Source organism: Calidris pugnax, unplaced genomic scaffold (assembly GCF_001431845.1).
Source record: "Calidris pugnax isolate Ruff unplaced genomic scaffold, ASM143184v1 scaffold26, whole genome shotgun sequence".
In the NCBI taxonomy this organism is placed as follows: Eukaryota; Metazoa; Chordata; class Aves; order Charadriiformes; family Scolopacidae; genus Calidris; species Calidris pugnax.
Genome location: NW_015090765.1, coordinates 1,583,366 through 1,598,236, shown reverse-complemented (window position 1 = coordinate 1,598,236; position 14,871 = coordinate 1,583,366). Strand labels below are relative to the sequence as shown.

At 39.2% G+C, this 14,871-nt stretch overlaps 1 protein-coding gene across 1 annotated transcript in view; it reads left to right on the top strand.

The window, feature by feature from the left end:
- Positions 1–14,871, top strand: part of GALNT18 (polypeptide N-acetylgalactosaminyltransferase 18) — a 278,270-nt gene that overhangs the window by 125,358 nt on the left and 138,041 nt on the right. Inside the window, exon 3 of the mRNA XM_014935984.1 lies at positions 12,339–12,505. Coding sequence (XP_014791470.1) covers positions 12,339–12,505 — 167 coding nt within the window. The remainder of the gene's footprint in view (positions 1–12,338; positions 12,506–14,871) is intronic.

Below are 14,871 nucleotides of genomic sequence, written 5' to 3'. Positions count from 1 at the left end.
CCCTGTGGAGTCCAGAGCTGCAGGGTATTCTGCAAATCATGTTGCTGAAAGAAGAATTACCACACCTGATATGCAAATACTCGTTTGTGTGAGAGCACACACATGACTATTGGGGGAAAAATACTGCATTTTAGGATTTGTAGCACCTATTTTTAAAGCCAATTGTATTAGTCACTTCCAGAGTATCTGTAGATGTGTTTAAATTATCCATGGGCAGATACTCGGCTCAAGCAGCATAGCATGAAAGCCAAGGACAGCTTGGTCTGAAGGGAGCACACAGCAAGGGGAATGGAGACCAAGTTAATCAACTTTGCTGGACCTTAGTTAGTTGCAATATTCCTGTTCTGACAAGAAATGCACCAAAGCACAGATACGACAGAGGTACCACAATAGCTCTGGATGGAGTCAGCCAAGGTATGAGCCTGCACTCAGCAGTGGTTCTGCAAGAGTCAGCGTGATGCTGGAATCTCAGAAAAGGCTGGTGGGCAGGTAGCTAAAGGAAAGGAGTTCATATCACGTCTGGACTCAGTTGTGGTCTATGATCTGTATTCATAGCCTATTTTATGAAGTATAGTAAGTTGGAAAGTCAACAGAAATATATGTATAACTGAAGTCTAATGTAATTCATATATGGTTGGCCCCAGTTGAGGCTGGGAGAACTAAGTTATCTGCCAGGAGTGTGTGGTGTTAGTAGCCCCTTTTATATCATACTGATATGACTCAGCCTTAACCTTTTTTCTGCCTGCAGGGCTCTGTGAATTCACATCAAAATAACTTGGCAGAGGAGCTCAGCATTTCTTTGCAAGGTTCTGCAGTGAGAAACGCCAGTCCACACATATAACCCCCTATTACAGAAGGGGATTTTCTAGGGCTGATACGTTTCATGCCATGAGAATGAGAAAACCAGAAACACTAGAGGACAGTGATTTGGGTGGAAACCAGAGGACAATTAGATATTGCTGAGCACCAGTGGAGGTGAGGACAAGTATTTGGCCTTGCCCAGTCCTCCAATGCGGGTGGCCTGCAGATGCGGGTGACCACATTTAGTAGCCCATTTTTGAGACCAGAAGTCCATGAACTATGGCTTCTCTTGAAAAAAATGACCATCAGTCAGATGGAAATGTCCAGCAGATTGCAATTGGGTCAGGCTGTGGCAATTGTCACACTGTGCAGTGCACCCTTCTCGTGTTTTAGGTACCTCAGAGTGGTTTGTAACCCTCTGTGCAGCCATGAGCCTCATGTCCTGTGATAAATTGTACGGAATTTGATTACTTTTCACTGTGAATATTTGTGCTAGCACAGTTGAGTCCCCAGCACAGTCCAATATAATCTGTTATAATACAGATTATAATAAATAAATCCCCTGGATATGACGGCCTCCTGAAGTAATTGTCACATCCTGAAGTAGGCTCTGTTTTTGCAATATTTAGTAGCTAGTACAAGCAGTATTGTGCAGTACTGCTTCTGCTGTGTCTCCCATGGCCTCTATTTATTTTTTGCTGCTGAAATTGGGTGCTCTGCTGTTTATCACCCTTATGTGCATCTGTTAGCCCATAACATATCTACATCACAGACTAACAAATAACTACTGGCTCTAATGAGCTTGGAAGCATTGAGGATGACAATGTTGCCCTTACTGTGTGCAGGAACAGGATAATACTTGTGTGTTAGTTATAATTCTGTTGTGCTCATTACTTTAAGTAGGGCAGGCAGTGCCCACAAAGCTTGTCATGAGTCAAATGTTGAACAAGCTCACACAGGAAAGGCATTATTAAAACTTAGGTTGTTTAGGGATCCCAAAGCTGTGTACCAAATCTCCTTTTGAGTGGATGCACTTAGGATTCTACTTTGTTGGCTTGTAAATTTTTTGTTGCCTGATCCAGTGTGCCGAATCACATGTGGAAAAGAGAGATAATATTCTTCTTTGCTTACGTGATGAGAGAGTGAGGGGTAGTGGAAAAAAAGGTGTGCAGCAGGATCCCAGCAGAGGAACTATTCTGCAGAGTTTTTCCCCTGCGTAGCCTGTGTGATATGAAGGAACTGACCAGTCGGCATAAAACAACTTTTTCAGTGTAACTGCAGTTAGACAAACTTCTTTTGCATTGGAAGAAAATGTACTTGTATGAAGAAACAAAGATGTCTTTTCTTCTTTGGAGATTGCTAAATAGTATGGTACAGAAGTTGGCTGTTTGGCATCTAGACAAGTGCAGAGGAGATGTCCTGTCTCCTGTGCAGAGAAAGACTTTGGCCGTTTTTAAGTTCTTCTTGTTTCAAACAGTTCACCAGTCCCAAATTGTATTACCTCGAGGCTCAATTCAGCAAGGGACAATGGTAGAAGTCTTGAAGAGCAGCAGAATTAGGTTATGTGATAAAATGGGTACAAACATCAGGCAGGATATCCACTGAATGCAAACTATGAGAGAAAAACTAGGCATTTACAGATGGAGAAGAGTGATGCATTTTAGGACAAAAGCTGCTTATGTGTGTACATCTGTCCAAAATGTCCTTCAGCGTGATCCTGGATGTAGAGTGCAATACCTCAGACTTACATAAATCTGTATGTTTTCCTTTATTAAAACTGATGTAAGAAAAACAAGTGATCTCCAATTATAAGGTTTGGGCTGGGCATTTACATGTCAGCTCTGCTTCTCCCCAAAAGCCAGCTCCTACAAACTTGCATTCCATAAGCATTTGCTTCCAGGTGCGTCACTGGAAGAGTTCTGTTTTGCTGGGCTTATGTTAGTTACAGATATGGCTCAGTGTTCATTTCTGACTGAGTTCTTTTGTTTCTGTTCATGAAAGATAGCATAAATTTTGCATGTTGTATCTGATGTTTCAGAGGAATCCTTTAAAAAGAGCACAGAAGCCTGGTAATTTACCTATTGTTTGGACATAAGTCCTAAAATTACCAAATTATTCACCACTTCTGTTAAATATCTAATGTTTAATTCTGACGTATTTCCCACTCTCTTCTACTCCTCTCTCTACCTTTGATTCTTCTTTTTCTTATCTCACTTTCGCCTGCCTTCAAAGAGACTCATAGCAGTGGTGTGTACTGCCTGAGTGGCCACCCTCTGTGATTCTGATCTGTGCTTCAGTTTGCCCTGTCTGAATGTATCTCCTCAAATGGCTGCTCTAGAAATATTTAATACCACTAGCAGTGTTATCAAATCAGCTGCAGTCTCCAAGCTGCTATAATAACCTCAGTTAATAATGATGTACACTTGTTGGTTTTGATCTTCCCTATTGTCTCCTTTAACTGAAAGTAGATGCAATGCAGTAATCAGCGCTTGCACTCTCTATCCCTCTCACCCTCCCTCTCTTTTTCTCTCATTTTTGCTTTCTCAGTCTCTTATTAATGTGTCATAACATGTGGATGTTCTTTCGCTTGGCATTTACACTAAAACATACTCGGAATAATGAGAGGCTAACAATTTTTGGCTGAATACCTATAAAGAATTCTTCTCATGTTCATCCAAAGATGAGTTTTATTGAGATCATCAACTCCCAGCTTACTGGTTTTAGTGCTTTCTTCAGAGAAAGACTTGGGTTTAAATACCAAGAAAAAAAAATGAACCTATAGTTTTTATTAAAAGGAGAGGGGAATCAATCTGTTGCAGTTAAATCTATGCTATAAGATGCTTAGGAGACCAAGAACTAATCATTCTTGTGTTACAATCTTGGAATTTATCTGCATATTTATCAAGTTCCCTGCCTGTTATCTAATAATTCCTTATTACAAATTTTTTGTTTGTTTTTAGGAATTGGTGCCAGGAGAAAAAAAAATGTTAGCCATGTTTGCTTATAGTTATATGGTCACTCTGTATTCAAATTCCTCACACAATTGTATGCCTGCCTTTGCTCCCTTGTAAAAGATGATGACCAAACCCAAAGATTTCTAGATATGCAGCAGAAGTAGTTTTCCTTGCTGTAGTTCTGTAATAATAGATTGTAATCCTCAGATTTCAAGAAAAAAACCCCTTTTGATAATGTTGTTCAATGCCAGCCTTGTTAGCATAATTCAGTTAACACTTAAAATGCTGATAATAGTGAAAGGAAGAATGAAGAATGATCACAAAATGGAATTGTAAACAGAAATAGTTGAGCTGGAATTCTTACAAGACTCAGTTCTCCCGCAAGAGTTTTAGTGCTATTTATTTAATTTATGCCAGAATGGAGTCAAATCCAGTTGGCGTCCAAGTCACGAGTGGTGTCCCACAGGGCTCGGTACTGGGACCCGTTCTCTTTAATATCTTTATTGATGATCTGGACAAGGGGATCAAGTGCACCCTCAGTCAGTTGGCAGAGGACACCAAGCTGGGTGGTAGTGTTGATCTGCTGGAGGGAGGGTAGAGAGGCTTTGCAGAGGGATCTGGACAGGCTGGATGGATGGGCTGAGACCAACAGGATGAGTTTCAATAAGGCCAAGTGCCAGGTCCTGCACTTGGGTTACAACAACCCCAGGCAGTGCTACAGGCTGGGGGCAGAGTGGCTGGAGATCTGCCTGGTAGAAGAGGACCTGGGGGTGTTGGTCGCTTGTCGGCTGAACATGAGCCAGCAGTGTGCCCAGGTGGCCAAGAAAGCCAATGGTATCCTGGCCTGTATCAGGAATAGTGCGGTGAGTAGGGCCCGTGAGGTGATTGTCCCCCTGTACTCGGCACTGGTGAGGCCTCACCTTGAGTACTGTGTCCCGTTTTGGGTCCTTTACCACAAAAAAGACATTGAGGTGCTGGAGTGGGCCGAGAAAAGGGCAATGAAGCTGGTGAGGGGTCTGGAGAGTAAGTTTTGTGAGGAAAGGCTGAGGGAGCTGGGAGTGTTTAGTCTGAAGAAGAGGAGGCTGAGGGGAGGCCTTGTCGCGCTCTATATCTACCTGAAGGGGGGTGTAGAGAAGCGGGGGTCGGTCTCGTCTCCCAGGTCACAGGAGATAGGACAAGGGGAAATGGCCTCAAGTTGTGCCAGGGGAGGTTTAGATTGGATATTAGGAAAACTTTCTTCACAGAAAGGGTTATCCAGCATTGGAATAGGCTGCCCAGGGAAGTGGTTGAAGCACCATCCCTGGAGGTGTTCAAAAGACGGGTTGACACGGTCCTCAATAATATGGTTTAGTGATTTTTTTTTAATTTTTTTTTTTAATTGCTTATTTCTTATTTATATTTTTTTTGTCAGAGTTAGGTTGATGGTTGGACTAGATGATTTTTAAGGTCCCTTCCAACCTAGACGATTCTATGATTCTGTGATTCTATTTTTGCCTTCCATACATCGTGAATTTCCATTTGCCATTTTGGCTGATGACAAAATGTTACCAGATCTTAAAGAAAGTACAATTCTATTTCTGCTTGTGCTTCTGAGAAATTCTTATTCTGTCGGAACTAAAGCTTCCTCCCACATATGTTCTTAAAACAATACCTTATCACCAAATGTTTTAGTAATGTGCTTTATTGCATCCTCTGTTTCTATAAAAATGTGGAATAGATGACATAATTTAGTGATTAAAACAAAAAATGTGTTCTGTTGCCGTTGTTGGCTGCGATACCCATGTAACTCTTGGTGAAAAATTCTCGAAACTTGCAGAAAATAATTATTTTTCATAATTTTTATATATATATATTTGTAGAAGGTCTCAGATAAGTTATTAATACAGGAAATCATTCTTGCTCTTTTCTTACTGCGGAGTTATGCTAAACTAATTTTAATGTGACTGGCTAAATTGTCTTGTCACAATGCTTATATTCTAGAGGAATATAATTTTCTTGTGGACAAATATTTGAAAGAAGATTCATAATGTATGCTCTCCTCCATTTACTGGAGTTGTGCTTGAAATAGAACACCAGGAGTTTCTCTAAATTTCTGGTAACCATGACAACTGTTACTTTAGTGTTATTAGCCCAATGTAATTTAGTGGAGTAGGTTGCTAGAGGTAATTTTTTAGCTACATTGGGATGAGACTCGTTATTGTAATTCTAAATCATATTTAGAATTTATATTTTAAAATCACTTAGTCATAATACTGAAATATGCTCTATACTTTGTGGATTTGTTTTTTTAGCAAGATCCTCACTTTGTGGAGGGGAAGGTTAAGGGTCTTGTCCAAGGCCCCCAGATGAGTCTGAAGCAGAGCTGTCATTGAAACTTGTGCAATGCCAGTTGCCACGCAACCGTTCAATTTTTAGGGCTTAGTGGAGCTAAGATTTTGATCCATACAATTTCCTTCCTTTTTCCCCCTTCAGCTATGTTTTATATACATATACACGCACCCTTTCTCTGTCGCTATTTCTTGTTCGTTCCTAGAATTATGGAATTCTATTCCTCACAACACTTGGCATAAGGAGGAAGACAGACATACTTGTGAACTGCATAAGTGTTCTGCATTCTGTGCATGGTCTGAGGTGTGTGTGTTTAATTCCGATATGTTTAAATAAAAAAAAAGTGAGTAATTTTTACTGTCATCATCTGATATGAAAGACAATGTAGGCAGGAAAATCCATGTTTTAAAAACTCTACACACATTAAAAAATAAGTGAATTCAAGCTAGGAAGTAAAGATGATAAGTGGGTTTGAATGGACAACAGAAAATATTAACTCAATTTTGGAATGTAGCCTCATTAAAAAGAATCCATTTGAAAAGACTATAAAAATTAGATACAATGGGAGCGTACTTCTATTCTCTTGCATTGTACATAGTTATCTTTTAATGTATGGTTGTTGGAGATGGAGTAATGCACTTCACTTGGAGAGAGAAGCAGCGATACTTTTATTTATATAAACCAGGGATTTAGCAAGGTTTGATAGTAAATGTGACAGTGGTTTAACAAGATTTGATGGCAAGGCACACCAATGCATAGGGGACTGAGTCAGACAGAACTGCAGTGGTTTAACAAGATTTGATGGCAAGGCATACCACTGCGTAGAGGACTGAGTCAGACAGAACTATGAGGAAGACCCTCCCATTGAGTCATGAGGTTCAGAAAGGACCCCTTGTTTTCTAAACTCCTTGTGAGTCATGAGGTTCAGAAAGGACCCCTTGCTTTATAAACTCCTTAGAGAGGAGTCTAGGTGCAGCTGGATCCAGGCCTAGTCCCAGACTTGGTCAACAGTTTATGTCTAAAGGATTTTATATGTGCAGTCAGTCCTTTATGTAACTTAGTTAAGATTTCAAACTTTAGCATGCTGTTAGTCACTTACCAGACTTAGTTAAGATTTCAAACTTTAGCATGCTATTAGTCGCTTCCAAGGATCTGTTGCAGCAAGGAATCTCTTGGTCTCAAGGAGTAACCTTGAGCAGTGTCTCTACTCAAGAGAGGTCCTGGCATGCAGCCTGCTGTCGTACAGGAGAGCTCAAAGGGCTGTTGGGCTGTTTACTAATCTGGGGGTAAGATGATTAACTTATAATAATATTTGCATATCAACCACAGCACTGGTATTCTGGTTAGGTGGGTGCGTTGCTCGTTAGCCCTTGACTATTGTGTTGTTATCTGTCTCCCCAAAACCACATTGAGCCAGGTGCAGTCATCACAACTAGATGTACCCATTATGACCACCATGGGTGGTTATTGCTTGAGAAGGGTTATGGGAGATAAAGGTCAGGTTGACGGGGAGCGCACCATCACAATGGTGGACAAAAAAGAGAGTCAGATGACATTCATAGCATTAAACACTTTGCTCTTGTCTTGTACATGGTGCTAGGAAATGGAAAATCTTCTCCAGTGTGATCTAATTTGAAAAGATTTAAATGAATGCAGGTAGAAAACCCAATATAAATAGTTTCCTTTAAATGGATGGAAGACATGTCAAAAGCAGAAATTTTATTTGAGTGTGTCAGGTCATGCATGAATCTATGGTGGGGCATCAATGTTTTGGGGGCTGGTTTTGTTATCAACATTTTTGGAATATAATTTGTCACTAATTTCTTGCAAAAGTGTATTTTACATATATCGCAACCTTAGCTTAAGTGACAGAGGAGAAAAACCCTAGTTTTTAAGGAAGCAAATTTTGAACTATTTCCAAATATTTTCCAAAATCACTGTGCTGTTTTTTATCTGATAGATGACATGTCTTACAGTTTTTCCTAGAGTTTCATTTTTATCTTCTTCACACGATGGTATGGCTGAGAATAACAAATATTGCTTGCCTGAGCTAGACAGCTAAAAGATAGATGGGCTGTAGCTTAGCTTGCTGGATCGTTTTATATCTCCATGATAGACAGCTAAAAGATAGATGGGCTGTAGCTGGATCGTTTTATATGTCCATGCATTTTGGCTACAAGTGAATCACTAAACTAAGAGGCTTTGTAGGTCTTTGCAGGCTAATACTGAAAATTATTTCAGTATATTTAAGCCTGTTAACTAGTTCGTAGCCTGTTTGAAGCCTTATTTTAAGAACTTGAGTGAAAATTCAGTTACTACATCAAACAGAGATGTGATAGCTTTATAAAGGTGTATAGGAGACTACAATTTTGTAGAAATTTCTCATTATGCCCATGCAAATTTGTACATCTAACTTGTAATATGATCATAAGTACAGGGGCCTCCCAGACACTTTGAGCCTGAAATATACATCTTGAAAATCCTGTTTTCAATGCCATTTAACCCCTTGTGGCATCTAAACTTCACATTTGCCAAAGTTTCACCTCAGATTTGACAGTGCTGTGCCCAAGTCAGTTTGTGCCTGCTTCAAAATCTCAGTCACCTAGGCAGTGTTTTTAAGCAGTGCTTTAAGAGATTGTTCACTGCAGAAGATGACCTTTTTTTAGTGAATGATTTCAGAGGTTCACTCTATGGTACAGGACTCAGGTGTGGAGAACTATAATTTCTCTGTAAGAAGATTTGAAACCTTAAGTGTGTATATAGAGTTGGGACTGTTTAGGCTAGAGAAGAGGAAGCTCATGTCATCAATGTGTATAAATACCCGAAGGGGGGCTGCAAAGAGGATGGAGCCAAGCTCTTTTCATTGGTGCCCAGTGACAGGACCAGAGGGAATGGGCACAAACTGAAACACTTTGTTACTGTGAGGGTGACCAAGCACTGGCACAGATTGCCCAGAAAGGTTGTAGAGTCTCCATCCTTGGAGATATCCAAAAGCTATCTGGATAAGGTCCTGGGCAGCCGTCTCTAGGTGACCCTGCTTGAGGAGAAGACTGGACGGGATGACCTCCAGATGTCCGTTCCAACCTCAGCCATTCTGTAATTCTGTATTGCTTCCCAATGAAGTGCCTTGACACTTGATTTGCAGGCTCTGTGAAGGTGATTTCATTCCTTCAGCCAAAGCAGCACTTCTTAAATGAAAACAATAAATATTGGCTTGCAAAAGAAAGAAAAAAGGGATCACAAGAGTTACTGTGGCATTATAATGTGGAAGGTTGAACATAGCCATAAAGAGTGAAGTCCAGGGTTTAAAGTGTTTGAACATCCATTGGAATGGGTACTACAATACAGATCCTTCCTCCAAGGAATTTGCCTCAAACGCGGGGCTAGAGAGACTTACTTGGGATCACTCCAACTTAGTGTACATTTAATTGCTCTACAGAAAGTAGAGCACCCCTGGAAAGGGGAACTGAAAATAATCACACCAAACCGGCAAGTAGTTAGATAGCTCTCAGGGAAAATGAGAGAAGATTGAACTCATGCTCCTTCTGTCATGGTTGAAGGTTTTAACTCCTGAACTATGGCTAAATGAGAAAAACAGTGCTGTCTAGTTGTCTTCTGGAAGAAAAGGCAACTCCCTCTGCCTCTTGTTATAGTGTTTTATTTTGAATAAAAAGCACTCAGGTTCCTATCTGTAGGAATGTACCTATGGCTCCGATTAATTCCAAGGGTCCACAGTGCTTCGTAGAGAAAGCTTCTCCTTTCCTGTCTTGAATGTCTGCTTCTGAGCAGCTAGGTACTTTATGGGTTACGCATCACTCTGGTGAAAGATGCAATATTTAGATTTTTATTTAGATTTCCTTTGTGAATCTGTTGATAAGTCCTTCTTAGAAAATCTTGAATGCGAGCAAAACTCCCCAAAACCACTAAGAATCATGACTGCACCTGCTTTTGAAGGCCAGGTATAGAAGATGTCCAAGTGTAAGCTTTTCTGAGAATCTGATTTGCAGAGAGGAGTGAAACTTTATTACAAGTCATCTTTAATGAATGACACTCAGTTTAATGAATTGACATTCAGTTTAAAGAAAAAAAAAAAGGTTGGGGGTGTGGGGGTGCAATTGTAATGACACAATTATAAATGACACAATTATACTTCTAGAAGCTGTTACATTTGATCTGCTGTCCAGTGGTACTCAAAAGAAAAAAAAAAAAAAAAAAAAAATAAAAAAAAAAAAAAAAAAAAAAAAAAAAAAAAGAAGAAAAAAAAGTGACATGCTTTCAACTCTCCTGAAAGCTTCAAAGAAAACTTTTCAGCCTGGTGCTTAACGCTGAAGCTCTCTTACCTCTGAAAATAGGGAACTAACACACCAATAGAAATATAAACTGTTTTTGGAAAGTATGTGTTGATTTGTTATGCTGCCAAAAGATCAAGCTACAAGTGGGAATCAGTAAATCCAAACACCATTTTAATTGTTTCTCTCTTGTATTGCTGCCATGGAACAAAAGCTGTGGGTCTCTCGTGAACAAGTTTCTTAGTTGTTGGTGAAAGATGAATGAACCAGCTTATTAAAAAATTATAGTGTACACCTTTTTAAGACTAAAACTGTTGTTACTTTTTCAAGACTATGTTTTCTGTTTTATGTGTCTATATAATTATGTCACCTGGTAGCAGAGAGAAAAGTACCTAAAATATTAAATAACTTTTTTAGTTTGATTTCTATCAATTTCAAACTAATGACTGAATTGAGAAAGTTGGTTGACCATCTGAATTTTGAATATTAAGTGTATCTCAGTGGCTTTGCATGTCATGTGTCCTGCACACTGACTCTCTTCAGAAGCTTTAAAAACATATATGCAAATTCATTATCTTGATTCAATTTAATTTTTGTGCAGCATCCAGCGTGTGAAGAAGAATGCTTTTGTGATACTTCTCTGTATTTATTGACTATATAAAGTACAAAATAATAGTAGAAAAAAAGTTATGCTTTCTCTTTGAACTGAAGAATAAATTTAGTTAAGGACTTTTAAAATTTAAAAATGTAAAATTTAAAAAAAGAAAATTTTAAAATTTAAAATTTTAAAATTCTGAATCCATCCATGCTTTCTCTGTGCTAAACAGCGACTGTTAGTAATGCTTTCCACATCTTTAAGGAGTTCCTGGATGTAGTGAATCCAGGCATCTGGAGAGAAGATCACCACTTCAGTGTTGTCAGGAGACAGAGAAGAGCGTTTGCATCAATCATTTCCATCTATGCAGCCAATCTAGAAACGATACCTGGCTCAGCCTGAGGCCTAATTTCATCCTAGTAAATAGTTTCAGAACTGAGGAAAAGGTGGAATCAACTGTTGTTCAGAAACATTGCATTAATATACTAGAAGATTAAGAGAAAAATAATTACTTAATTAACTTGTGGCTTTGTTTAAAAATTAAACACTTTGCTGGCAGTTTAAAAGATAGAAATTGGTAAAAGGGCTTTCTGTTCTTCATAAAATTACAAAACTTGAATCTTTTTTAAATGAAGGAGTGAAAAAAGCCAATAAAACATTAAGAAAATTCAAAGTTGTGGGCAGTGCTTCCATACTGCTGTTTGCGTAAATAAATTGGAATGTGGCTAAACTACTTTTTTAAAAAAAAAAAAAAAGCACAGGAAAATCCATTAGGTTATAAGAGTATTCCTCATTCTGATTAAACCTCTTGACTGAGCTTACAGATAAGTTTTCCAGCCTTTTATTTGTTTTTCTGGCTACACTGCCTTAGCTTTTCTAGCAGGGTGTTCTTTGGAGCTGGATCTTTTACGGTGTTATTACTGAGTTGAGAAAGAAGGCTCTGATTTTGACTGAGATAGCTGGTGGATTCTGTAGAAAAAAAATAATTAATGTGGCTATTAAGAAGATACTTTTTAAAGTAAGGGACTAACTCTGTTTATTCCTGTCTGCACTGTCCAGAAAGACGTTATGAACAATTGCTGTTGGAGGCTGCATTTAAACAAGAGTTTACATTTGGTTTCAAAATTTTCAGTGTTTGAGGCCTTGGTTGCACAGGCAAATTCAGGATATAGTTTTCAGGGATTCCTTTTTTAGATAGTAATTCATCTGGTTCTTGTCTATATGTGCTCTGAACAGGTATGGGGACCTTCAGATCCATGCCTGTAAAAGCTCTCTTACGATTCTTATGGCTGGGGATAGATTTTTCTGAAACAGTTTGTGTGATTTCCAGCAGTTTACAGTTTGTTTTTTTTTTTAAACCTTTTTCTTCAGGTGCAGAAACCTTACATTTCCTGACAGGCTTCCTGAGGTCAGCATTGTATTCATATTTGTTAATGAAGCTCTCTCGGTGATCCTACGCTCCATTCATTCAGCCATTGACCGGACTCCTGCTCACCTGCTCAAAGAGATTATTTTAGTTGATGATAACAGTAATAATGGTAAGAGGTTTTGGTTCTTTTTTGTTCTTTTTTTTTTTTTTTCCCCCTAGAGGTTGGATCATACATGGGAATCCTTGAATACTGGCTCCACCTCATCCCAGTGGTATTTCAAATGTTGTCAGTGTTATTTTCTCTGTTCTTCATCCCACAGTCTTGTTGGGATGTCTACAAATATGCACAAATGGGGCATGTTAAAAACAGTATGCACAAAGACAGGATGCTGTTTCTATGTGCTTAAGGTGTCTCGTAAGCAGAATTTTGAGTGTAATGATAGATTAGAGACCTAAGATGCTTTAAGTTAGAGTGCATTCAAGATTATGTACTTTCTGTAGTCTTTCTGTTTCGGTTCTATGGTTGCACATGCACTCACTTTCTCTTTCATATAAAAACATCTTTCTGTGTTCCTTAGACATCTCCTTTAGATTTTCAGTTCTCCTTCCCTTCCTTCCCCTCTCCTCCCCTTCCCTCTCCTCTTTGGTAGCCCTTACCTTGCTGCTTTTCTTCTGTATGTCCTCAGATTTTGCTCTCCATGATCTGAAGGACTGCACTGCCCGTGTCTGATTGCTCAGTGCTTGACCTAGGTGTTTGTCACTGAGGCCATGCTGGGTATTATTCACAAGTCTTATCTTCTGACAGCTTGAACGATAAAATTTTAATAAGCACAGGATGCTAAACGTAAAGAAAAATCTTGCTCTGCTGGTGGTTTAATTCTGATCTCGTAAATTATGGGGCAAATATGAATTTACCCTGTTGAAGGAAAATGCTGAACAAAGAGCTTCTCTTATCCTTCCCATCCTGTGACTCAGTGCTGATCATAAATGTGTCTTGGATTTGTACAGAAAAGAAACTTCTTGGTAAACAAGTAAGTTCATTCCCCACCCCAGAGTATGCACTTCATCGTCTCATCTTCTGCTGACTTTCAATACAGGAAAAAGTAAAATCCCGACTCTCTAAAGTACACGCAAACCCCAAGAACTTGATGTAAGCTTATGTCAAATCTAATTCCAGTCCCAGTGAAACATACTGTGTTTAGAGTTACCTAGGGCTGACCAAGCTTGTCTTGAAACATCTACTTATGGAACAGTGTGGGGAAATTGGTATGCAGAATTTATGAGTTGTTATTCTTAGTTTATGGCACAATTTATGATGTAGCAATGAGATGAAGTAAATGAAAAATCACATGAAACAGTAAACTATGAGCAAATTAAAAAACAAATAAACAAAATCCACAACAAAATAACCAAACCAAAACCAAGATGTGTACACACGTGTACACACACATATAGATACGTGATGGAGAAACATCTTGTGAACTGAGGTAGACTTGATTTGCTTCAGCATGTAGTTCAGTCATTTGACATGGTTTTGCTGATGCATTCTTGCTAGCTTTAATTTTTGCCCTCTCCCTCATGCAATACGTGGCAGTTTGATAGGAAAAAAAAAAAGTAAAATCGAAACACAACTTTGGTGTACTTTGACTCTGCAATGTGTTTGTAGAAATTCATTCCTGGGACTTTCAGACAGTTGATGTGGTGCCAGGAGCTCAATGAATCTGAGTGGCTGTTGGTGCTGGAGGGCCTGAGGCCTCAGGACACAGAGGAACTAGCCCCAAGGCAGCCATAGAAGAAGAAAAATAAACTAGCTGAAAAAAAGAGGTTTCTAAAGTTTGAGTCTGTTTTTCTGTAATTCACTGGTAGTTATTCTGGTGGGCACAGTGCAAAGCAATGTCAGAGACGTCAGTGTTTCTGAGAGCTTGTCATCACTGTGATGAGCTCACTGACAAATACACTGTGCTCTCTGGGCTTGTCAAGATGGTTTTGTTTCATTATTTCTTACCTGAAATAGATAACAAACCACAGGAACCACGTCATCTTTCAGGAAGACCTGTTTGGCCACATTTTGTGTTAGTATCAGTACTGTACAGTATCATATTTTTATAGTTGGCTGTGCCTTTTATTCGGGCTTGCCTCTCTTACCCTCCAGTGCATTAAATCCTTAGGAGCCTGGCCCCGACCAGGAAGACAGAAATTGAGAGGAAGGTAACCTTTAGTTTGTCTGTCCTCGCTCGGTGTTTCGCGTCATTCTATACAGAATCCCACTGTGCAGAGTGATACTTAGTCTCCCAGAAAAATCCAGCTCTCTCCAGGATTTTCTGCTACTTCTCTAACCCTTTATCTGGCATCTCTTCCCTGCAGTAGTAAATTAGATTCCTACAGTCCTCTTTATCCCATAATGTATGCTGAAGACCTGGTAGTGGGCGTCCATTTGGAGATGATGGATGTTTGGTAGGAAAGGCAGCGATTGTAAAGATGATTTATGGGCTTTTCTATTATTAGTTTAAATCCTGAAATATTTATTTTACAATT